General features: G+C 39.1%; 1 protein-coding gene across 7 annotated transcripts in view; it reads left to right on the top strand.

The window, feature by feature from the left end:
- The window catches only part of TET1 (tet methylcytosine dioxygenase 1), a 144740-nt gene that overhangs the window by 28138 nt on the left and 91144 nt on the right, over window positions 1-25458 (top strand). For 4 of the 7 annotated variants that reach the window (XM_059900045.1, XM_059900049.1, XM_059900044.1 and 1 more), the window contains one exon: window positions 24076-24129. The exons of 1 other annotated variant lie outside the window; for it this stretch is intronic. In XM_059900045.1, the coding sequence (XP_059756028.1) occupies window positions 24076-24129 (54 nt within the window). Of the gene's footprint in view, window positions 1-23496; window positions 23538-23591; window positions 23856-24075; window positions 24130-25458 lie in introns of those variants that run through there. 2 more of the 7 variants (XM_059900051.1, XM_059900050.1) reach the window with 2 other exon arrangements.

Raw genomic sequence — 25458 nt, 5'->3', positions numbered from 1 at the left:
CCTGTGCCACACCTGTATCTGTGCATGTTCCCCTGGTTTCATTCCAGGGGACTTTGTTTTTCTAGTGCCTATCTAACCTTGGTACAGTGATAGGTGCTAAATAAACACTTGTTAGTTAAATGAAAAGAATATATTTGTAACTCAAATAATCAGGTTTAGAAATTTAGATGTTGGCATGTGGTTTATTTCTGTAAACTTGCTCTGGCAAGCCAGTGTGGCCACTGTTGTCAAGGTCCATCCGTGTGAGAAAAACCAGTATTTGTTAATGAATGAATGAATACCTTGGCTATTGCTCACAATCTCCTAAGCACCACATTCTTTATTAAAAACAAAACAAAAAACTCTTTTATTTTGACATAATTCAGTTTTATAGAAATATTGCAAGAGTAGTATGGAGAATTTGGTTTATCTTTCAGCCAAATGATAACATTTTATCATATTACTTTATTACTTTATCTCTGTTTAGCTTCTCCCCATATGTATATTTTTTTCTGAACCAACTGAGAGTAAGTTTTTCATAGACATGATATCCCTTTATCCTTACATACTAGAGAATGTATTTCCTAAAAACAACGATATTCTCTCCTATTATTATCAAAATTAGCAAATTAACATTGAACCATTATTATTATCTAGCCCACAGACTTTATTCATATTTTTCCTATAAGAAAATATCCTTTTGACTTCCTTTAATTTGGAATAGTTCCTCAAACTTTTAAAACAACTTTACTGAGGTATAATTGACATATAATAAACTGCACATATTTAAAGAGTACAGTTTGATAAGTCTGACAGATGTATACACTGTGTGAACATTACCACAGTCAAAATTCATTACTCCCCAAAATTTCTTTGTACCCCTTCATAGTCTCTACTCTCCTACCTGCACCCTTTCTCCTCAGGAAAACACTCTTTCCGTCACTATACATTAGTTTGCATTTTCTAGAGTTTGATACAAATGGAATCATATAACATGTATTTTTTTTTTTTTTTTTTTTGGTTTAGCATACATAGTTCCTCAATATTTGTTTTTAATGACATTGCTTCTTTTGCAAAGTGCAGATTACTTATTTTGTCCCTCACTTTGGGCTTGTCTAATGCTTCCTCATGCCTAGATTTGGATTATACATTTTTGTATGAATACCTTCTTACAGGAGGGACATGATGTCCATTTGTCCGACTATTCATGATCTTAATTTTGATCACTCGGTTAAAGGTAGTGTCTTACAGATTTCTCCATTGTAAAATCAGTATTTTTTACTTTGTATTTAATAAATATCTTACAGGGAGATCAAGACATGTAAGACTGCTATCCCTCAAACTTTCACTCCCCAATTTTAAAGTTCATCAGTGATTTTTGCCTGATAGTTGCCAAATAGTGGTTCTGTTTCCATTGTTTCTTCTAAATCTGTTAATTAGTTTTAAACTCCAAGGAAGAGCTTTTTCTTCTTATTTGTTTCAGTGTGAACCTGTAGATTTTTGTTATATTCAGTAAGTTTTACTCCTTTATTATCATTACTTATTTTGATGCTCAAATTTCCCCAAATTTGGCCAGGGAGCACCTTCAACCATTGTTTGAATAATTCTTTATTTTCTGGGACAAGTGTTCTAAGGTTTTCTATTTTCCATCCTGCCCCAGACCAGATGACCAGCTGTTTATCCAAGGAAACTTGGTTCTTTTTGGTGGAGAATGATACTTAGAAACCAAGATCTTGGTAATAGGTATTATCGTTGTTGCTGAAATGTCAGTGGTATGTTCAAAAGTTAGACTATGCATATGTTGAATTAGTTCTCTCTCTCTTTCACACACACACACACACACACACACACCCCACCCTCATGCTTCAATGTAGTTATGTTGTTCATTTGAAATACAATTTTAATTAGTTTGTTTATTTTCTATTTCAAAGGTCCCCTATAGTTTATGATATTCATATTCTCTTGCTCTCCCTTGCTTTCCCCCTCTCCCAAAAGATCGCCCTTACCCCTGACAAAGCTGATTCTGAAGAATGTATTGTGTTGTCCTCATACTGAACTCTGACAGTAGAGAGACCTACTCATCCAACAATGCGTGGAGAGGCAGAGGAGAACATAGGGAACACTTCTCTGAGGAATTTCATTCTGAGAGAGCAAGGAACAGTTGTACACTCATTTGTTTCTGTCTTCTTTTGCTAAATATTATGTTTATGAGATTTGCCAATAATGTTGCTTATAATTATAGTTGTTCATTCTTGTTGCAGTGTAGTATTCTATTGTATGTATATATCACAATACCTGTATCCATTCTGTTGTTAATGGGAAGTGAAATGTTACAGTACAGTACAGAACAGAACAGTAGAATGAACATAGCAGTGCTACTATGGATTTTTTTTGGGGGAGGGGGGTGGGCTGGCTATGCAGCTTGTGGGATCTTAGTTTCCTGACCAGGGATCAAACTTGCCCCCTGCAGTGGAAGCACAGAGTCCTAACCACTGGACCTCCAGGGAATTCCCTGGACATTTTTTTTTCTATGTTAAAGTCTCTATAGTATTTTTTTTTAAACGGAACTTTATTTTCATTTATTTATTTATTTATTTATTTATGGCTGCGTTGGGTCTGTTGCTGTGTGTGGGCTTTCTTTAGTTGTGGCAAGTGGGGCCTACTCTTGTGGTGTGCGGGCTTCTCATTGCAGTGGCTTCTCTTGTTGTGGAGCACGGGCTCTAAGCACGTGGGCTTCAGTAGTTGTGGCACAGCAGGCTCAGTAGTTGTGGCGCACCGGCTTAGTTGCTCCGTGGCATGTGGGATCTTCCCGGACCAGGGCTTGAACCCGTGTCCCCTGCATTGGCACGCGGATTCTTAACCACTGCGCCACCAGGGAAGCCCCCTGGACATTTTTATAAAAGTCTTTTGGTGACTATATGCATGCATTCTATTGAGTGTATTCCTAGCAGTGGAATTGCTGGGTCATAGAATATGCATATGTTTAGCTTCCATAAATATTACCAAACTGCTGTGGTTGTTCCAATTAAGACTCTCATCAGTAGTGTATGAAAGTTCCACTTGCTCCACATCCTTGCCAACACTGGATATTTTCTGTTTTTTTAAAAAAATATTTATTTTCTTTATTTTTTTGGCTGCATTGGGTCTTTGTTGCGGCGCGTGTGCTTCTCTCTGGTTGTGGTGCACAGGCTTTCTCTAGTTGCGGCGAGCAGGGCCTACTCTTCATTGTGGTGCGTGGGCTTCTCACTGCAGGGGCTTCTCTTGTTGTGGAGCATGGGCTCTAGGTGTGCAGGCTTCAGTAGTTGCAGCACGCGGGCTCATTGGTTGTGGTTCGTGGGCTCTAGAGCGCAGGCTCAGTAGTTGTGGCACACAGACTTAGTTGCTCTGTGGCATGTGGGATCTTCCTGGAGCAGGGCTCGAACCCGTGTCCCCTGCATTGGCAGGCAGATTCTTAACCATTGTGCCACCAGGGAAGTCCCAATTGTGCTTTTTAATGAACAGAAATTCTTAACTTTAATGTAGTCCAGTTTACCAATCCTCTCCTTTATGATAACTTTTTATTTCCTGTTTAAGAAAATTTTGTTGCACTTCCCTGGTGGCACAGTGGTTAAGAATCCGCATGCCAATGCAGGGGACACGGGTTCAAGCCCTGGTCTGGGAAGGTCCCACATGCCGCGGAGCAACTAAGCCCGTGCGCCACAAATACTGAGCCTGTGTGCCACAACTACTGAAGCCCATGCACCTAGAGCCCGTGCTCCGCAACAAGAGAAGCCACCGCAGTGAGAGGATGGAGCACCACAATGAAGAGTAGGCCCTGCTCGCCACAACTAGAGAAAGCCCGTGCACAGCAACAAAGACCCAACGCAGCAAAAATAAAATATAAAATGAATAAATAAATAAATCTTTAAAAAAAAGAAAATTTTGTCTGTTTTTTGCAAATTCCAAGGTCATGAAGATGTTCTCTTTTGTTTTCTTCTTAAAAAGTTACTTTTTTAAACCTTTCATATTTAGATGTACAAACTGGAATTGACTTTTGTGTATCACATGAGATAGGAGTCAAGACTCATTCTTTTTCATATGGATATCTACTTGACAAGCACCATTACTGAAATGACTGTCCTTTCCCCACTACTACAACATCAACTTTGTCACAAATCAAGTGATTGATTAGTTCTCAATCTGTTTCTAGACTGTTTCATTGGCCTTTTGTCTATTTTTCTGTCTGAACTCTCATTACTAGGCTTTACAACTAACTAGTCTTGCTAACTGGTAGTATAAGTCCTTCAGTTTTGTTTTCAGTATTTATTTGGGCTATTTTTTTGGTTCTTCGCATTTTCATCAAAAAAAGATTTTTTAATATATGTATTTATTTATTTATTTGGCTGCACTGGGTCTTAGTTGCCACGTGTGTGTGGGATCTTTGTTGCTGCATGCGGAGTCTTTTTAGTTGCGGCATGTGAACTCTTAGTTGTGGCATGTGGGATCCAGCTCCCTGACCAGGGATCGAACCCAGGCCCCCTGCATTGGGAGTTCGGAGTCTTAGCCACAGGACCACCAGGGAAATCCCTTCATCAAAATTTTTGAATCAGCTTGTAAGTTTCCACCAAAAACCCTGTTGGAATTTTTATTGTTTGTGTTGAATCTATACATCCATTTGCAGTCAAATGCTCTACCACTGAGCTATACCCCCTCTCATCAGTTTGAAGAGATTGACATTTTTACAATATTGAATCTTCCAGTTCATGACCATAGTATATCTTTATTTATGACTTACTTTCTTTCAATAACATTTTGTAGTTTTCAATATAGAGTTATCTAGTTTGTTTTATTTTTAGGTATTTGATATCAAAAAGTTTTTATATTTATTTTACACACATCAATGATTGAAACCCATTTACTTTGATAAGTAAGAATATTGGTAAGCAAATATATTTCATGTATTTGTTTGTTCCTCACATCAGAATTATTTTACTTATTATTGAGAGTTGGAGTGAGAAAGAGAAAATACATTTACAGTTTTTAAATGTTAATATTTTTATTATTAGAATATTTATTTTATTATTTATTTATAATAATATTTTATTATATGAAACAAATGTACATTTTAAAAACAGAACTGTTAGAATACTTTTCTTCTAAAATATACTTAGCCCCCAAAGGCATATGCCATTTCTCAGAATGTTAACTACTAATGTCTGGGAGAAGTAAAAATAATTTTGATCTACTCTTTTTGATCATAGATTATATTTTTGTCTCCCAACTGTTTCTTTTAATTGAACAACAAGGTGATTAGATAGTCTTCCCAGTGATCTCTTTGGCCAAGAGATAAAATGTTATTTTTTGCCAAGTTTAGTTCAGCTTAGTGTTCTCCATATTCAGAAATACAGTTAATTAAAACCATTAACTTTATAACTCGTAGTCATCTAGGAATTTGCTCCTGGCTAGGTATTCCTCATTTTGCATTTGTAATTTAGCATACTGAGACATATGCATTATTCTATTTATTGAATAGTGAGTGATGTTAAAAGGGGGGAGAGGTGCTTTTTAGGGACTTAAAGGGTAGGTGCTTTGGCCAGGCTACACTTTCACACACCTTTTAGTATGCTCAAAAACAACAACAACAAAACACAGTTGTTTGTAGGTATGCTTCTGAGGGCAGGGTTTTGAATTATTTATCTATAGCTTGATGATTTGGTATAGTATCACACATTTAATTAACATGAATTGAATGACTAAGCAGTTTGTGAGTTGGTTGCCAAAGTGAAATAGTCTCTTAATATTTACTCCAATTAATATTTTTTGTTTCTTGGGTTTTTTTGTTTGTTTGTTTGTTTTAAAAAATTATTTATTTATTTATTTATTTATGGCTGTGTTGGGTCTTCGCTTCTGTGTGAGGGCTTTCTCTAGTTGTGGCAAGTGGGCACCACTCTTCATCGCGGTGCGTGGGCCTCTCACTGTCGCGGCCTCTCTCGTTGCGGAGCACAGGCTCCAGATGCGCAGGCTCAGCGATTGTGGCTCACGGGCCCAGTTGCTCCGCGGCATGCGGGATCTTCCCAGACCAGGGCTTGAACCCGTGTCCCCTGCATTGGCAGGCGGATTCTCAACCACTGCGCCACCAGGGCAGCCCTGTTTTTGTTTTTGTTTTGCCATGCCAGGCAGCTTGTGGGATCTTAGTTCCGGGACTAGGGATTGAACCTGGACCATGGCTGTGAAAGCTCCATGTGCTAATCACTGGACCAACAGGGAATTCTCTACTCCAGTTAATACTGATTTTTTTTCCTCCAAATATTAAAGGGTTATTCTATGCTTGGTAAGATTAATAGCAGTATATTAAATAACACTGTAAAATGTGCTATTTATTACCATGCTACCTTCTTAGCTAATAGAAATTACACCTGGAAAAACAGCAATACCTATATAGTTTGTGCTTGAAAAGCTAAAAGTTAAGTAGTATTATATGATACAAATTGAACCACTGACTGTTCACTATTCTGTGGGTAGTGTGATAACAGTCTAGTTCCGGAGATGTCCCTTCAGAATTGGTTGACATACTTGTTTAATTTTATTTTATCCACTTTAGTGGGAGTTGCGTGGGACAGGCCTCTTCTGGCCACTGCTTTTCTCAGTGTTTTCAAACAGCCAGATTTCATTTTGGCATATGTTATATATGGCATATGGAACAAATTTTTGCTACCAACTCTTGCAATTGAGGGCAGATGTTATATGTCCCTAAATATGCCTTTAAGGAATCTCTTTCGATCACTACTGAGACTTCAGTAGCATACCTCACCACAGAGCTGACCATAGGAAACAAAGCCTGTGGCGTCTAGGATCTTTGCATGTTTAGAATATGTATATACATGTATAACTGAACCATTTTGCTACACACCAGAAATGAATACGACATTGTAAATCAAGTATACTTCAATTAAATAAATAAATAAATAAAAAGAAACCCCAAGCATGTCAACAAAGCCATGCTGATCTTGATTGATTATGACTGGTGGGTGTTAGTTTCTGCAATCTTGTCAGTATGGTTCAAGTCTTACCTTGCCATTTTGTGTAGACCATCTTATCCAGAAAGTAAAATGTGTGAAACTGACTTAACACCTTCATCTAGTATCAGTATAATCCAAGTTATACTATCACTTACTAGTGAGCACTCTAGTTTGGTACATGTTTATTTTGCTACAGAGCTTATCTCCCCGTGTCTTTGTTGGTCAGCTTCTTGATATTTTTGTTCCAGAGTAATATTTCAAGAGTTGATGGTTTTAAAACTGCAAAAGTCGTTCTCCCTATAAAGTAGCCAGTCACTGTAGTACTATGATGGATGTGGCACTAGTGTAACCAGCTAGGAGAGAAGGTGGGATCATATATTTTTGTACTGTTATCATATTAAAATAAGACACAGCTAACAAATGAATCAGACTAATCTAAGCAATTCAGGTCATTACCTTGATAATGAGACTCAGTGCTCAAGTCATGATTATCCAGAAAGTCTTGGCTAATTATCGTCAGCTCTTCGTGTCTGCTAGTAAGCAACAAGAGAAATCTTGCTCTTTTCTGATTTATTTATGTCCTGTTAACACTGCTACAGTTTTAAAAAGAAGGACATGGTGAGAAAGCAGTGATTAGAAGTGAGATGTTTAAATTACTTCTAAAGCCCAAGCTCAAGCTATAGAGGGTGCTAGCACATCATAGGTGCTCAATAAATGTTTGCTGAACAAATGATTCAATGAATGAATGAAATCTCATCAAAAATGTAAGATTCAGCCTATCTCACATACCAATGTCTCTTAAAAAAAAAAAAGTGCACTGTAAACCATTATATCCCATGTGTACTTAATATATCATCTCAGCAGCTAGTACCTCAAAACATTTTGGGGTTTATTCTATATATGTCATTTTCAAGTACCAAAGATATTAGAATCATGGGATATCTGTAGCAGAAATTCAAGTAGAGGACTTGAGAAAAAAGTTTATAGGAAGTACACAGTGCTTTAAAAATATGTTTAAAAAGCAGCTGCTTGTGTTGTTTAAAATTACTGCTATGTCCATTTGTGATTATGAGTTATACCAAGATGCAAAGTTTGGACACCTCAAAGTTCTAAAGGGAAAAGGACCGTGAAAGCTCAAAATCATGTTTTTCTAATTGTAAATGGAGTTTAGAAAAACAATTCTAGAAGGATACAGACCTACCAAACCAAACTGTTGGAAGTGTTTACCTCTGAGGACTGGAGTTTTTGGATGGAGGATGGGTGTATTAGAAAATAAGTGACTTTAAATTTTGCTTAAATTTTTCTACATGGTTTGAATTTCTACATAAACAGTTTGTGTTACTTTAAAAAGTAATAAAATCAAAGTAGTGTAATTTGCATTTGGAAAGCTTAGAAGCAGGAAAAAGACAAACTTTAATTCTACTACCTAGATGCAACCACGATGCATATTTGCTTCCAGTATTTTTTCTGCATTTATTTTCTTTTAAAGATTTTTTTGATGTGGACCATTTTTAAAGTCTTTATTGAATTTGTTACAATATTGCTTCTGTTTTATGTTTTGGTTTTTTGGCCCTGAGGCATGTGGGATCTTAGCGCCCAACCAGGAATCGCACACTCACCTCCCTGCATTGGAAGGCGAAGGTTTGACCACTGGACCACCAGGGACGTCCCTGCATTTAAAAAATAACAGAGTTTAAAAATTTTTTCTTTTTGTTTCACTGGAAAGATGATGCTCAGTTGTAAACGTTAGAAGTATACAAATTGTGGGCTTCTTTGGTGGTGCAGTGGTTAAGAATCCGCCTGCCAATGCAGGGGACACAGGTTCGATGCCTGGTCTGGGAAGATCCCACGTGCCGTGGAGCAACTAAGCCCGTGCGCCACAACTACTGAGCCTACGTGCCACAACTACTGAAGCCCGGGCACCTAGAGCCTGTGCCACCACAATAAGAAGCCCATGCACCGCACAAAGAGTAGCACCTGCTCGCTGCAACTAAAGAAAGCCCGCGCAGCAACGAAGGCCCAACGCGGACAAAAAAAAAAAAGTATACAAATTGCTTTGTTACAATAAAACTAACCGTGTATACACACACACAGAAGAAAATAAATAACTTCTTTAAAGTTGAATGGGGTAAAATTTTTTCTTCTTTTTTTAACTCAGTATATCATCAACATTTCCCTTGTAAGTAAAAATTTGTAAAGATTTAAAAAGTATGTGTATCATATTCCTTTGGGTAAATGAACATAACCTACTAAATTGCTTTTCACGACTGGATGAATTATTTTGGGTCCCATTTCAAATTATGTTCTTTTTTTTTTTTTGGCTGCGTCAGGTCTTAGTTGCGGCATGCGGGATCTTTTGTTGCAGTGCGGGCTCTTTGTTGTGGTGTGTGGGCTTCTCTCTAGTTGTGGCGTGCGGGTTTTCTCTCTGTAGTTGTGGCACACAGGCTCCAGAGCGCGTGGGCCCTGTAGTTTGTGGCAGGCCAGCTCTAGTTGAGGCGCGAGAGCTCAGTAGTTGTGGCATGCGGGCTTAGTTGCCCCAGGGCATGTGGGATCTTAGTTCCCTGACCAGGGATCCAACCCGCGTCCCCTGCATTGCAAGGAGGTTTCTTTACCACTGGACCACCAGCGAAGTCCCCTCAAATTATGTTCTTGACACTGGAATCTACTAGTCCTGTATTTCAAGCTAGAAGTATTAGCATAACCAAAATATTTAGTATTTTGTTAGTGATTTATTATTGCCTAATGGTTTCAAAATCTTTACCACTTTCGGAAACCTAAAGTTTGTAGTACAGGTATTTTTTGGAAAGTCAGGTCTATTTCATTCTCTCAGAAAGAGAAACTAAAGTTTCTTTTACCTTTTTTCTGGTAAACACATCTTCATGCCCTCTCAAAGATGGGGGTTGAGCCAGCATTTAAGCATATCTCATTAGTGTAGCTAAATGACTGGACACTAGCCAGATCAGATTAGGTACTTGGTGTATTTTTAGCTACCATGGAAAAAACCAGAATTTTAAAATTATTATTATTATATTAGTGCTTTAGTCTCACTAAATTTTCCACGTTTTTTGGTTGCTAGACAAGAGTTCCTAAGACTAATTTGATCCTGGTTTAAATGGTCCCAACACTTGTCTTTCATATGATGTTTCAAAAATCATAAAGTTAGAACTTCTACATCAGAGGTTTTTAATCTGGATGGGCTTCAGTGCTCTGTGATCCCATCCCCTCAAAATTATATGTAGGGACTCCCCTGGTGGCGAAGTGGTTAAGAATCCGCCTGCTAATGCAGGGGACACGGGTTCAATCCCTGGTCCGGGAAGATCCCACATGCCACGGAGCAACTAAGCCCATGCACCACAGCTACTGAGCCTGCGTTCTAGAACCCGCAAGCCACAACTACTGAGCCCATGCGCCGCAACTGCTGAAGCCCACGTGCCTAGAGTCCGTGCTCGGCAACAAGAGAAGCCACTGCAATGAGAAGCCCGCACACCGCAACGAAGAGTAGCCCCCGCTCGCCGCAACTAGAGAAAGCCCGTGCACAGCAACATAGACCCAACGCAGCCAAAAATAAATACATAAAATAAATAAATTTATAAAAAAAAATTATATGTAACATATTGTTTTATATGCATTTTTCTGGAGAGATGGTCTTTAGCTTTCATTAGATTTCACAGAAATATAAATCATGTCTCCTACTCCCCAAAGTAAAAACAAGTAAGGGGATCACACCAATCTTTTAAGACTTTGAAGGAGTGAAATTGACAACTGTTACTCTGGTTAAGTTATACTAAGATCCTATATTCCCACCATGTGGTCCTCAGTGTGAGAATGGATCTATTTGTAACATTGTGATAGAGCCCTGAAGCAGGGATGCCTGAGGAGCAGAAGTGATGTCTACAAAGGGTCTGGCAGAGTCCCTGCTACATAGTAGGTGCTTAATGTGGTGGTTATTGTTTTATCCTTGAAGAGATTTGCCTATTCATTTCATTACTTTCACCCATTTCCCTCTTGCTGCTTGACTCACGTTACTTAGAGGAAAGTAACTAAAGTCCTCAGAAGTAGCCAGTACACACCATTCACAGTATCTGCACATGCATTTTTCCTGCAAGAGGATTAGGATTATGAATGAATTGGTTTCACTGTTCCCATGTGATGCAGAATTATAGCTGTGGTTTCCGGCGAGACGATGCCACAGTTATTTTCTTGTCCTTGTATAATGAGAGGGTTTTGGTGTTTCTGCCATATTCTAGACATTTACACTACACAGCTCATTTTCGTATCATATTTCATATGGAACACCATTTTGTGGTGAGTTTTCTGTTAAAGGGCAAAAGTAGGATCAAGACAGGAGGAAGTGGGAGGACAAGACAGTGGAAGCCCACAGTTGATCCAAGCCATGGACTTTTGGAGGGAGCTGATCCAGTTTAGATTTAGAGAGAAAAGTGTGTGTGTGTGTGTGTGTGTGTGTGTGTGTGTGTGTGTGGGTTAGTTTCCTCCACTCTTGCAGGAGTAAGTAACTTGTTTAGGAATTAACACAGACTTGCAGGGAGATTTGTCTGCTAGGCAACATAAAATTAAATTACCTTCTTTATTCACCTACTTCCATTTTCTAGGGACATTTCTGGTACACTATGAGATGTCAAAACAAACAAAAATCAATAAAACAAGGAAAACAAAACAAAGTAGTGTTTAACTTATTTCTTTTAAAAAAGTCAGTAACCAGGGAACTTTGTCTTCATTGATAATTAGGTATGTAAGATTTTAACAAAATTTAAACTTCTTTGACTTGCAGTGCAGGAAACTGGCAAAGGAAAGGAAAAAGGGGAAAATTACCATTTATTGAGAGTCTACTATGGGCCAGACACTGTGCTAGAAGGCTTAATGTTACCATATTTGATCCTGACAGTAACCCATGAAGTGTTAAGTATTAGGACTCTCATTTAGCAGACTAGGAAATGGAAACCCACTTTAAAAAAATGTATTAATTTCCCCTGGCTAGCAAGTAGTAGAGGCACTCTTTCCATTATGATAAAGGAGAATCAAATAATTTCTTCTTTTTAAAAAACTGAGATCTAATTCATGTATCATAAAATTCACTCTTTTGAAAGTGTACAATAGTGCAATAGTGGTATATATATTGGCTGCAGAGCTTGCAGGATCTTAGTTCCCCAACCAGACATAGAACCAGTGCCCCCTGCAGTGCACACAGAGTCCTAACCACTGGACCGCCAGGGAATTCCCGGTCTTTAGTATATTTACAAAGTTGTGCAACCTTTACCACAATCTAATTCTAGAACACGTTCATCACCCCAAAAAAGAAACTCAGTATAATTAAGCAGTGACTCCCCATTCTTCTCTCCCTCAGCTCCTGGTAACCACTAATTTGCTTTTTGTCTTTATGGATTTGCCTATTCTGGGCATTTCATGTAAGTGGAACCAAACAATATTTGGTCTTTTGTATCTGGCTTCTTTTACTTTAGCATAAAGTTTTCAAGTTTCATCCATGTCATAGCATTTATCAGTACTTCGTTCCCTTTTATGACCGAATAATATTTCATTGCATGAATAAACCACATTTTGTATAAACATTCATCAGTTGATGGACTTCTGAGTTGTTTCTACTTTTTGGCTACTATGAATAATGCATTTACAAACATTTGTGTGCAGGTTTTTTTTGTGGACATGTGTTTTCAGTTATTATGGGTATATCCCTAGGATTGGAACTGCTGGGTCATATGGTAACTCTTTGTTTAACTTTAAGGAATTGCCAAACTGTTTTCCAAAGCAGCTGTACCATTTTAGATTCAACCATCCTCAACAAAACTTGTTATCTGACTTTCTGATTATTACCTTCCTAGTCGGTGTGAAGTGGTATTCCAGCATGGGTTTGATTTGCATTTCTCTAATGATTAATGATATCAAGCATCTTTTCATGTCCTTATTGACCACTTGTATATCTTTTTTGGAGAAGTGTCTATTCAAGTCTGTCTTAGTCATTTTGGGCTGCTATAACAAAATACTGCAGACGGGGTGGCTTATATACAGCAGAAATTTATTGCTCATAGTTCTGGAGAAGGCACCAGCATGGTTGAATTCTGGTGAAGGCCCACTTCCTGGTTCATGGTTTGTGCCTTCTCACTGTGTCCTCACATGGTGGAAGAGGCTAGGGAACTCTCTGGAGCTTCTTTTAGAAGGCACTAATCCCATTCATGAGGGTTCTACCCTCATGACTTAAGCATCTCCCAAAGGCCCCATCTTCTAATATCATTATATTGGGCTTTAGGATTTCAAAAAATGAATTTTGGGGGGACACAAACATTGTGTAATGCTTGTCATTTGGTAGCCACTAAACAAATGTTGGTTGAATTAAATGATACTAGTCATAGACGTGGAACTGGTATGTAGTAAACATTGATATCTGAAGGGGTTAATAACAACTATTATATATTGAGTACTTACTAAGTGCCTGGTACTGTATTAAGCACTGACATGCTCATTATCTCATGTAATCCTTGTAATAATCCTCTGAAACATACATTCTTCCCCCAATGTATGAAGTAAGACACTGAGGCTTAGACAGGCCAAGTAACTTGTCTAAGACTACACAGTTGATCTTGGATTAGAGCCCTTGGCTTGGATGGTAAGTGCTCATTTAAAGCACCATGTTCCCGGGAATTTCCTGGAGGTCCATTAGTTAGGACTCAACACTTCAGCTACTGAGGACCAGGGTTCGATCCCTGGTCAGGGAACTAAAATCTCACAAGCGGCGTGGCATGGCCAAAATAATAAATAAATAAATAAAATTAACCACCATGTTTCTGAGCAAGGGCAACAAGCCAAATATGAAGAACCTGGAAGATAGAGAGAAGTGGGACCAAAATGTGGACTGGTTGAGGATAGCCCTGCTAAGGTGATTGCTGCTGTCTTTTAGACTTTTGAAACTTTGAAAGACATGTTGTGTAAGAATCTTATACTAGGTTCATGTTAACAAGGAAACTATATAGCACTGTATAGCACAGGAAACTATATTCAGTATCTTGTAATAACCTATAATGGGAAAGAATCTGAAAAAGAATATATATATGTGCATATATATATGTAACTGAATCATTTTGCTGTACACTAGAAACTAACACACCAAAAAAAAAAAAAAAAAAGCTCCCTAGGGACTTCCCTGGATGGTCCAGTGGTTAAGACTCCGTGCTCCCAATGCAGGGGGCACAGGGTGGGGGAACTAAGATCTTGCATACCACACGGCACAGCCAAAAAAAAAAAAAGAGAGAAACTAATACAACATTGTAAGTCAACTATACTTCAATAAAAATTAAAAAAAAAAAAACTTAAAGGTTCATTTTGCAAAAATATAATTTTTTGACATAAATCAACTATTTAAACTCTTTGAGTTTGCCAATTCCACTGCTTCTGTATTTTATTTTATTTTATTTATTTATTTTTAAAATAAATTTATTTATTTATTCATTTAATTTTTGGCTGCATTGGGTCTTCGCTGTTGCACGCGGGCTTTCTCTAGTTGCAGTGAGCGGGGGCTACTCTTTGTTGTGGAGCGCAGGCTTCTCATTGTGGTGGTTTCTCTTGTTGCAGAGCACAGGCTCTAGGCACGTGGGCTTCAGTAGTTGTGGCACACGGGCTTCAGTAGTTGTGGCTTGCGGGCTCTAGAGCGCAGGCTCAGTAGTTGTGGCGCACGGGCTTAGTTGCTCCGTGGCATGTGGGATCTTCCCGGACCAGGGCTTGAACCCGTGTCCCCTGCATTGGCAGGTGGATTCTTAACCACTGTGCCACCAGGGAAGCCCTGCTTCTGTATTTTAATTTCAAGGTTACACTTCTCTTTAACAATCTTTTTAGCTTTTTTTCTCCATTTTTAATTTTTACCTAAGAAAATTTTACCCTCCCTGGACCTCATTACCCTCTGAATCCTGGGATGATAATTAATTCTACACTATGGTGTAAATTTTTTCACTCTCCTATGCCTCCAAGGAGATGTTTTTTTATTTTGTGTAGTTTTTCTAATTGTCTTCAGCTGGCGGGTTGTTTCAAATTATCAATTTTGTTATCACTGGAAGTGAAAGTTTCATATTCTTTTCTAACTAATAAATGTAAGATTATGTTATTAATGGTATGGTGAAATTAGCACGCCCTAACTCTAGCAGAAATCTTGTTAATACTAGACTTATCTGGGAGAGGTTCCAATGTCCCAAAATATTATTTGCTTGAATATCTCCATTTTTATATTAAATGAGTTTTAATTGCTTAATACCTTGTTTATTTGTACATGTTCATGTGACAGCCATCATTCTCCGTTGCTGTAGTGGAACCACCTGCAAGTCAGCTGCCATACCAGAAGCTTTTTTCATAGCCATTACAGCATTTAACCCTAAAGTCAGCTTTGTCCCTCACTGAGTCTATGGGAGGTTAACTTACTCTGGGTCCCATAGTTAATAAGCATCATTGGGATTTGGATCCCACCAAGGACGTACTGATCTTGTATAAGATATTTTGATATTGTATGATATAACATCTTAAGGTGGACAAGCCATGAAGAAATAATACTTTCTTTTCAAAAAATCTAAATTAATTTTCTTTTATCACATACATAGTTATGATTAAGAGAATTGTTAGGTATAGTGGTCCTTCATCCCCACCACCCCCTCCCCAAACCCACTAATGCTTCATTTATTATGATGATTAGCAAAAGTAGCCTTATAAAAATATGGTATATATTCATAAAGTTGGAAACAATCACAGCATCAATGAATGCAGTTTGACTTATTCTCAAATGATGTGCATGAAAGAACTGTTGTTATGAGCAAGGAAAATACCAATTCACAGGTTATAAATATCTAGTAAAAACATTAAGAACCATTTATTTTATTTTAAACAGCAAGAGCTAATGTACACTTTGAATAAGTGTTCGGAAGTCAGGTAAATCAAACAGATTTGGGGGGAAATTGCATTTTCTTAACTAGTCATTAAGAGTTATCTATGGAAATGCCATTATAATCGTTTAGGCTAAAGCATTCCTGATAAAGATAGGCAAGTTTTTCATTTAAATCTGCACAGTTAACACGGGTATAACCTTGAGCTCCATACTTGTTGATTTCTAAGGTGGACTGTGGGGAAAATAACTTTTTTGTTTTCTTGCTATGACAAATATATCTCCTCTTGATCCCACAAGTTATTCCTAAAGGGCTTTACATTGCAGAAGCTCAAAAGGATCCCCTCAGACAGCGAAATGGTAATCTCAAGTTAGAAGAAATGTCTCTAGGACTTCCCTGGCGGTCCAGTGGTTAAGACTCTGTGCTTCCGCTGCAGGGGGCACGGGTTTCATCCTTGGGTCGACCCCTGTTTGGGGAACTAAGATCCCACATGCTCTGCGGCCAAAAAAAAAAAAAAGCCTCCGGTAAGAATATCAAGGACTGTTTATTTATTTTAGTTTCAACAAGAGCTAATGTGCCCACTGAATAAGTATTTGGATATCAAGAAAGTCAAACAGACTTTAGAAAAAATTAATTTTAGGCATTCTATAATTATAAATATTGTGGGCTCCATGTCAAGTTTTTTGTTTTTTCTCTCTATCTGAGTTAAGCTCAATGGAAAAGTTATTCATTGTCAGAGATTCCACAGGTGTTAAGCAGTGCCTCGAATATAGCTGGTGTTCTCTGTTCTATTTCTGGAATGAACAAAGGAAGGGCATCCCTTTCTCCAAACATCAGAAGCATCTCTCCAGTACAACCAGAGTTACCCAGCTGAAAGAGTAACATTTCTTGGCAGGCAAATCTTGCTTCTCCATAGATTGTGTGGGACTCGAGTAAATTAGTTCAAAAACTAAAGAGGTTAACCCTTCCTGAGTTACTGATCTCATCTCAACAAAAACCTACATACACTTATTCTCAAAATATTGCTTTACTCTGATTAGGAGACTTAGTTACATGAGGGGTTTTTCTAGCTAAAATACGAAGGTTTCAGACCTAGGATAAACCAGTCACCTCTCCTTAGTTCTCTTGAAAAGGTAGCTGTTTGTGATGAACAACTTAACAGGGGTATCATTGTTGTCTTTTGAAAGGACCAATTATGGAAAGTTGAAGGATGGAACAGAAATATTTCAAACCAGAATGGTAGAGAATTAAGGCTGATTACATCTCTTCATATGCATTCTCAATGACCAGCATTAATGCCCATGTTGTAGCGTATCTATTTATATGCATTTCTCCCCATAGTGTGACTGTCAATAGCCACAGTGCTCCCAGTGTCCTTGTACATGTTGTTACCTCCATCTGGGGCATATACTTTTATTCTGTCCCTCTATGTTAAACCAACTCCTACTTACAGTGGAAATAAATGTCACTTCCTCTGGGAAGCCTTCTCTGGTCTTGCATAGATTTCTGGGCTCATCCCCATTCTATACTACTTCATAATAATTATCTGTTTGTGTCTCTCCTGAGATGGTACGTTCCAGGGGGGGGAGCGGGGAGCCCAGCACCATGTCTGCATATTGAAAGTGCCCAACACTTGTTTTAAAACAACACTATTGTTTTAACGGTTTTTGGTTATTAAATGGGGGAATTTCATTGTAAAAACATGAATTAACAAATTGGCTTGATTTTGCTAAACTTAGGAGACACCTAGGTCTAACTTTCTCAGAAAGAAGTTGTATGTGTGTAAATGCTTTGAGCTTCTCCGTGAAACAAGACAGTTTTAGGATTTTGCTATTAGATCAAAAACTGAGGGTATTGGACTTCCCTGGTGGTGCAGTGGTTAAGAATCTGCCTGCCATTGCAGGGGACACAGGTTCGAGCCCTGGTCCGGGAAGATCCCACATGCTGTGGAGCAACTAAGCCCGTACACCACAGTGACTGAGCCCGCGCTCTAGAGCCTGGGAGCCACAACTACTGAGCCCGCATGCCACAACTACTGAAGCCTGCGCACCTAGAGCCCATGCTCTGCAGCAAGAGAAGCCACCACAACGAAGAGTAGCCCCCACTCGCCGCAACGAGAGAAAGCCCGTGTGCAGCAATGAAGACCCAACGCAGCCAAAAATAAAAAATAATAAATAAATAAATAAATAAAACAAAAAAAAAAACTGAGGGTACAATGCTCTCTAGAGTCAGCTCTCTTGCATGAATAACATAGAGAGGGAGCCCGAAGGTACAGAACTTCCTTTAAAAAAAAAAAGAATAACATTAATTATAAAATACACAGGACAGACTAGGAATAATAAGAAGCATTCAATATATCATTCACAAAAGGGGAAAATTTTCTAAATTGCAGCATCCTTTGTGATTTGTTTTTGACAAAAAGCCATAGATGCTGTTATTGGATTTCGCTGTTCAAATTATGGATCTAGACTGTAATAGAGGGAGTAGACTTGTCAGTTTCAAGTTAGTACTGCGAATTGCTGAGAAGAAATTGGGGAGAGGTGATATTTTAGCCCCATTTAGTCTCTGGCATTATCTATGGTTCACCTCATTGTCAACTGTTCTCACTTGGCAGCTGCTGAAGATCACTGCTTGCTTACTTGTTCCTTAGTTCTTGCTATTGAAGAGCAGTTATTTTTACCAGCAGTAAGCAGGACTGCTAGAGAGAATGGAGTTGGATACTTGGTAGACCAGGCCCCTTAGAGGGAAAAAGCATTACTGCAGATAAGCCTCAGGGAAGGAAGTGGGGGAGGGAAGCCAGGGAAAAGCTGTGCCAGGGGATCGACTCAATCACTCACTATTAAAAACTGAGATCTCCAGTGTTAGCCTTTCAGGTTCCTATGTCTCACATGACATAAAATCAACCTAACTTTAAGATCTCCATTAGAATTGTTAAAGTATGAGCTGCCTTTTTTTTTGTTATTCATATTGATTGGAAGTTTACAAAAGGTGGTACTTGGAATATCTTAACCAAGTATCACAGCAAAAGCTATGTCTCCAACAGTAAATAAGAAGAGACATATAGGAGGATTTCATGGGAGACCAGAGTGTGGCTAATATTGGAAGGATTTTGTGCTGCACAGGTGTCAATTTTGAGGAATAGTAAATAACTCGAGATTAATTTAGAAGAAGACTCCTCCTAGGCAGTGTTTGTATGTCTAGTTTCTTGTGGGTACAGAATTGTTTATGTTTAGAAAGAGAAGTAGGATTTTGAAATTATTCATAAATTTATCTCTGAGGGCACACAATATTATCTTTTAAAAAATACACCTAGGGCTTCCCTGGTGGCGCAGTGGTTGGGAATCCGCCTGCCAATGCAGGGGGCACGGGTTCAAGCCCTGGTCCAGCGAGATCCCACATGTCACGGAGCAACTAAGCCCATGTGCCACAACTGCTGAGACGGCGCTCTAGAGCCTGCGAGCCACAACTACTGAAGCCTGTGCGCCTAGAGCCTGTGCTCTGCAACAAGAGAAGCCACCGCAATGAGAAGCCTGCACACCGCAACAAAGAGTAGCCCCCGCTTGCTGCAACTAGAGAAAGCCCACGCGCAGCAACGAAGACCCAACACAGCCAAAAATATATATTAATTAATTAATTAATTTAAAAAAATACTAATCTTCTTTGGACTTCACTGGTGGTCCAGTGGCTAAGACTCCTCGCTCCAGGCCCGGGTTCCATCCCCGTTCAGGGAACTAGATCCCACGTGCCACAGCTAAAGATCCTGCATGCCGCAACGCCCACATGCCGCAAGTAGGACCCGGTGCAGCCAAATAAATAAATAAACAAATATTAGGAAAAAAATACTAATCTTCTTGAGCTGCTGTTCTAGCCTAAAAACGATGCATGTGAGGGGGTTTTTTTTTGGAAGTATTGTTGATTTACAGTATTAGTTTCAGGTGTACAACATAGTGATTCAATATTTTTATAACTAAGGGTGTGGTTTTGAAGTGTTTTTTGTTTTTGTTTTGTTTTTGGCCGCATCACACGGCATGTGGGATCTTAGTTCCCGACCAGGGACTGAACCCGTGCCCCCTGCAGTAGATGCGTGGAGTCTTAACCACTGGACCGCCAAGGAAGTCCCTTTTTTTGTGTGTGAAGATGGTTCTTTTGGGATATTTGCAAATTCTATTGTTGAGTAATGAAGAGGAATTATAGAGAGAGCAGTGTAAATGGTTAGATTCAGGCTCAAGTTCAGGTTTTAACTTGCTGTGTAACCTGAGTTAAGTAATTTTACCTCTTTGGGCCTCAGTTTATCTATGACCTAAATTTTCTCTAATGTTCTTTTTTTAGCTCTGTAATCATGTGACTTTTAAGAGAAAAGAGATAGATCTCATTTTGTAATATTTGAAAAAACCTAATACACTTGAGTTATTACAAAATTAAGTAACTCATGCAACTTAATAGTGGTTCCTTGTGGGAAAAACAAATAGATTTAAGTGACAAAAATAAGTTCTGAATAGGTTGGACTACAACACAATGTGTCTTAGTTTCTCAACTTGTCATTCATTCAACTGGATCTAGTTGTATGCATTTTGCCCTAAATAATAAGATAATGGGAATGGCTCTCGACCTCCACTTTCTCTGCTAGTAATTTCTGATTATTTTCTCCATCAAAGTTCATGTCACCTAAGCCTTGAGCTGAGATGGACAAATCGCTAGGTATAGGATTTAGAACAGATGGTCACAACTAATTGATGTTACCAATCTACTCTGTGTCCAAACAAGTATAGATCCTCATGGTGTAGTATCAGTTGGATATTTGGAGTTAATGTTAGTTCTGGTCACTTCCATTAACCCTCATTTAGCTGGGATGAGCTTTGGCTTTATTATTAACTCATTTTACAGAACACTAAACATAGACCTTCGATGTTTGCTTAGGTTGCCAAGTGCGATGTTGTGTGGTTTCATGAGTATCCCATACAGTGAAAACGCCTGTCCATGGGGCTGTAAAAAATGGACCTCTCACCAGTGTGGATATTCAGTAGACCTAACACTCTGATCCTGATTTTATTTTACTGAGGCAAACATATGGATCACACAGGTAATAAAATGATTTAAAATATATAATTATATCTGTTTTATTTTTTCGCCACACGGCACATGGGATCATAGTTCCCCAACCAGAGATCGAACCCGCGTCCTCTGCACTGGAAGCGCGGAGTCTTAACTGCTTAACGGCCAGGGAAGTCCCCTATAATTATAGCTTAATATATCATGGCCATTTTACTAAATAGTGAGCAATCAACCTGGGAAAATGTTGATGCTTTTTAAAAATGTTATTCGGCCATTCAAGGGGAGAGGCGTAATCTGTAATTGAAATGGAAGACACTTTAAGAAATGTAGGGCTACCCTTGTATGCATTGCTGATGGGAATGTAAAATGGTAAAAAATAGTTTGGCTGCAGAAAATGGTGGTTTTTTGGTGGTTCCTCAAAAAATTAAACAGAATTGTCATATGATCCAGCAGTTCTACTCCCATGTATATACTCAAATGAATTGAATGCAGGGACTCAAATAGATACTTGTATACCCATGTTCATAGCAGTATTATTCACAATAGTCAAAAGGGAGAAATGACCCAAAAGTGTATCAACAGAAGAATGGGTAACAAAATGTTGTTATTCAGCCTTAAAAAGGAATGAAATTCTTAATACATCTTACAACATGGATGAACCTTGAAAACATTATGCTAAGTGAAATAAGCCAGATGTAAAAGAACAAATATTGTGTGGTACTACTTATATGAGGTACCTAGAGCAGGCAAATTCATAGACTCAGAAAGTAGAACAGAAGTTAGCACGGGAGCGGGGAGTTACTGTTTAATGGGTACAGAGTTTCTGTTTGGAATGATGAAAAAGTTCTGGAAATGGAAAGTGGTGATACTTGCACAACATTGTGAATATACTTAATGCTACTAAATTGTACACTTTAAAATGGTTAAAATGGAAAACTTTATGTTATGTATATTTTACCACACACACAAAAATCTCCAAAGAGAAAGAAATGTAGGGTTAAAAGGTTTTGCACTCATTTTCAAATCTTGTATTTGGTCCTGTTTTTCTACCCATTCATTTCACGGTTGCTTCATTCCCCACAGAGAGCTTTTTAGCGTGGGCTCAGTATGCTTAAAGTTGCCGTGGTGGACGTGGTTAGGTCAAAATCCACTGGTTTTGCTTGCTGCTTACATTTGTTAAAAATTTTGAAAGTGGGTGGGTGAGGGAGAGTTAGTTTAAAGTGGGGAAACAATGCATGTTGGACTTCCCATTCCAACAAGAAAAGCGTGCTTTTGTGGCAGACTGAAAGGCTAGGAATCAAGGGTGATGAAATACAGGCTTTCCGGCCCTCTCTCTGTTCCCGATTTCTGGTTGTGGGAATCTGTTCTGAATCCAACTGCAAGTGGAAAACCCATCTTTGGCTGAGCAGCCAGTGAGGCCCTCCTGCCAATCCCCCAAATGTGCTGCTGAAACTTTGGCCCTGTGAGGATGGAGCTGAGGCTGTCTTCCCAAGATCTGTGCAGCTGTCAAGGTGGCTGTGATGGGACTTTGACTGGCCTCTGCACTGCATTTTGGCAGTGACCTTGAGACCTGCCAGCTCAAACAGCTGTCCTGGTTCTTCGTCTGCTGCCACTGTTACATGTCCGGGAGGCTGAAGGGAGGGGCTAAACTCCTCTGGCTCTGTCATTCCCAGGGTCTGGCAAGTTCTAACTGTGGTGCCCAGCTCTCCCAGTGCTTACCACCCACTGGGCATGGGGGCAGTTCAGGTGTATTGAGTGTGGCTGGTTGCTTGTTCCACCTCTGGCTCAGCTCCCAATCCCTGGGAAGTAAATGGCTGTGTCTGTCCATCAGCCCGTGCACAGACAGGCTCCACGTGGGGACTTGCTTGGCAGCTCTGCGGAGAGATGCTCGGTGACAGTTGATGATCTTGGGAGGCAGAGGAGCCAGAGGTGCTTCTTCTGTCCCAAAGTTATGAATCCGCCTTCTGGAAGGGATGGATTTCTTTGGGAAATGAAGGTCATCAGAAATGTCCAGAGCAAGAGAGAGAAATCTTTTTGAAATCTCCAGCCACTCAGAGTGGCAAGTGTATTTTGAAAACTCCTCCCCCTCTCCTTGTCCTCATCCTGTCCTTTCCCTTTTAAGTGGCTTTATTATTATTTTTTAATCCGCCTTTATCATTGGACATTTATTGACAGAAATCAAATTGCTGTGTTTCTGGGCAAAGCGCCTGCTGCAGAGAGGTGTGGTTCCCGAGGAATGAGACACGCAGCCCAACAGCTGAGCCTACACTGTCCTCACATAACCTCCCTGCCTTAAATATCGCCAATATTTAGCCTTGCCTTATAAAGTAAAAATGCACAATACCTTCCAGAGTTTCAGCAAGCCCAAATGCCCCCCTCAGCTCAGTTATATCTCCTGTACGTTAAAGGCAGGACCGCGCACCCCTCCCCCCGCGCAGACCTGCCCTCGGAGCCGCCAAGAGGTTACTAATCAGGGAGAATCCGCCATCGATCCGATGGTGGAGACCTGGGGGATTTGTGTGCATTGTGTTTTTGCTGAAGCCTCCTGTGATTTCGGCGCGACCAGATCCTCTGCAGCGAACTCCATGTCGCAGCTTGTGGCTGCCTGTGTCCTGTGGTGAGAGCGGAGCCGCACAGGAGATCCTTTGTCTAGGAAGGCTAGGCAGAGAAGATCACTTTGGAGTTGCTAAGCTCTGCATTGCCATTGGCTGCACTCTTTGTGGGGCTGTTTTTGCAAAAGGCATGCCCAGCACGTCTACAGTGCTGGCAGGCCAGGGCTGCCTTTAAACACCATGATAATAATACCAAAAAGCAGTTTGCAGAACTGTTCAACTGTAGAGGCTTCCTCTGCAGAAGCGAGCAAGATGGCTACCTCGTGGGCTTCGCTGTGAAGAATGCAGAGGCTAATTAAGACAGACTTTAAGGGGAAAAAAGGGTATTTCCCTACTTCATCTTTATGCAAGGCTTTTTTTCAGTGACTTTTGAAGTATACATTTTACATAAGCTCTTTAGGTTCTGTCTAGCAAACATGTTGATGATTTTAGATGGTATAAGTAGTTTTATAGAGAATAGCCAAAAATTTTTGGGGGGGGGAGGTGGGAGCTAATTTTTTTTCTCTTATACGGAGGCTCATTTTGCAATTTGATTTTTTTTAGGTTATAAAGGAAAACAAGAGGCCCCAGAGGGAAAAGAAGCCCAAAGTTTTAAAGGTAATCAGCTATTGATTAACTCATATTTAATATTTTTCCATTTCATATAGTATTTTTCTGTCACTTAGGGGTAAATTTGGAGTACAGTGGATGTAAATTCTCCCAGATTTTCAGTAGATAAATGAATTTTCACTCAACTAAAGTGTTTTCTCTCTCTTTCTCTCTCTCTCTCCCTCTCTCTCTTTTTTTTTGATATGCTGCATAATATGCATATTAGCATCCTTTATTTTCAACTCCACACGAGTCTGCAGAAAGAAAACTTTATATGCAAGTGTCGTGAATAAAATTTGTGGCTTTTTTTTGTAGCTCCCTTTGTAGCATCTGCATTTGTGGTGTTGCACCAGTGTGTAAACTTCAGCTCTTAAGGAGAAAGACACTATTTAAAGTTGACAGCTATGATCCATTGTGATTTTAATGGACCTTCCATTAGACACTATTTTAAAATGTGTGATTTTTCCAAAGGAAAAGGTGCCTAGAGGTTCTAGTTCAGCTTAAAATGTGTAAGCCATTGAGGTTTTACAGCCAAATTACAATTGCTTAATCCCAAATTCTCATTATATCATCTTGAATTTGGGCATTCATGGAGGGGCAGGAATGTGTATGTTTTCTTTATTTTCAGTAGTTTGCCTAATGAGTATTCAGTAGTTACCTAATTCAGTTATAAGCTAGCAGTCTGTGTTATGAGCTTTGTACAGTATTTAAAATGGTTAATTTAAAAGCATATGACATTACTAAAAGTTCAAGACTAGCTTTAGCAAATAGGTGCTTATGTGTTAAAGGTTTCAAGTGGTATATTGCTATTATGAATGTAAGTATCCTGAGCAGTCAACCTTTTTAATTCAAGAAGGCATATTAAACAATAAAATGACTGGTCTTTAACATTATATTGTGTATATATAATTGAAAATATCTTACCTTAATCTTAGCTTTTCTTTTGCAAATAAAGTTTTGGCACTCATAGAGGAACAACATGTTTGAACTATAGATATAGCATATTTTAAAATCTCATTTGTTTCCTCAGTCGTGTACCTTGAAAATGCTATTGACATGCAGAACCAAACCTTGCATTGCTTTCTAATCTGTCTGACCACTTTAAGTTTCTGTTTCCTGTGTGTACACAGCATTGCCATGTATATTTTTCATCAACCAACAAGTATTTATTTAATATTTACCACACAGTCATCAATGTGCCAGGCACTGTGAAATGAATGAAATTGCTTGGCACAAATTCTCACTGGGCCTGGACAAATAGAATACTGGTTATTTTCAAGGTAAATTCGACCCTTCTCTGTGTTTCTCCTGCATATTGATCCACCTGCCCCCTTTTAA

Source organism: Balaenoptera ricei, chromosome 16 (genome assembly GCF_028023285.1).
Source record: "Balaenoptera ricei isolate mBalRic1 chromosome 16, mBalRic1.hap2, whole genome shotgun sequence".
Classification (NCBI taxonomy): domain Eukaryota; kingdom Metazoa; phylum Chordata; class Mammalia; order Artiodactyla; family Balaenopteridae; genus Balaenoptera; species Balaenoptera ricei.
Note: the sequence above shows the minus strand (reverse complement) of the source record. Positions and strands in the feature narration are given on the sequence as shown.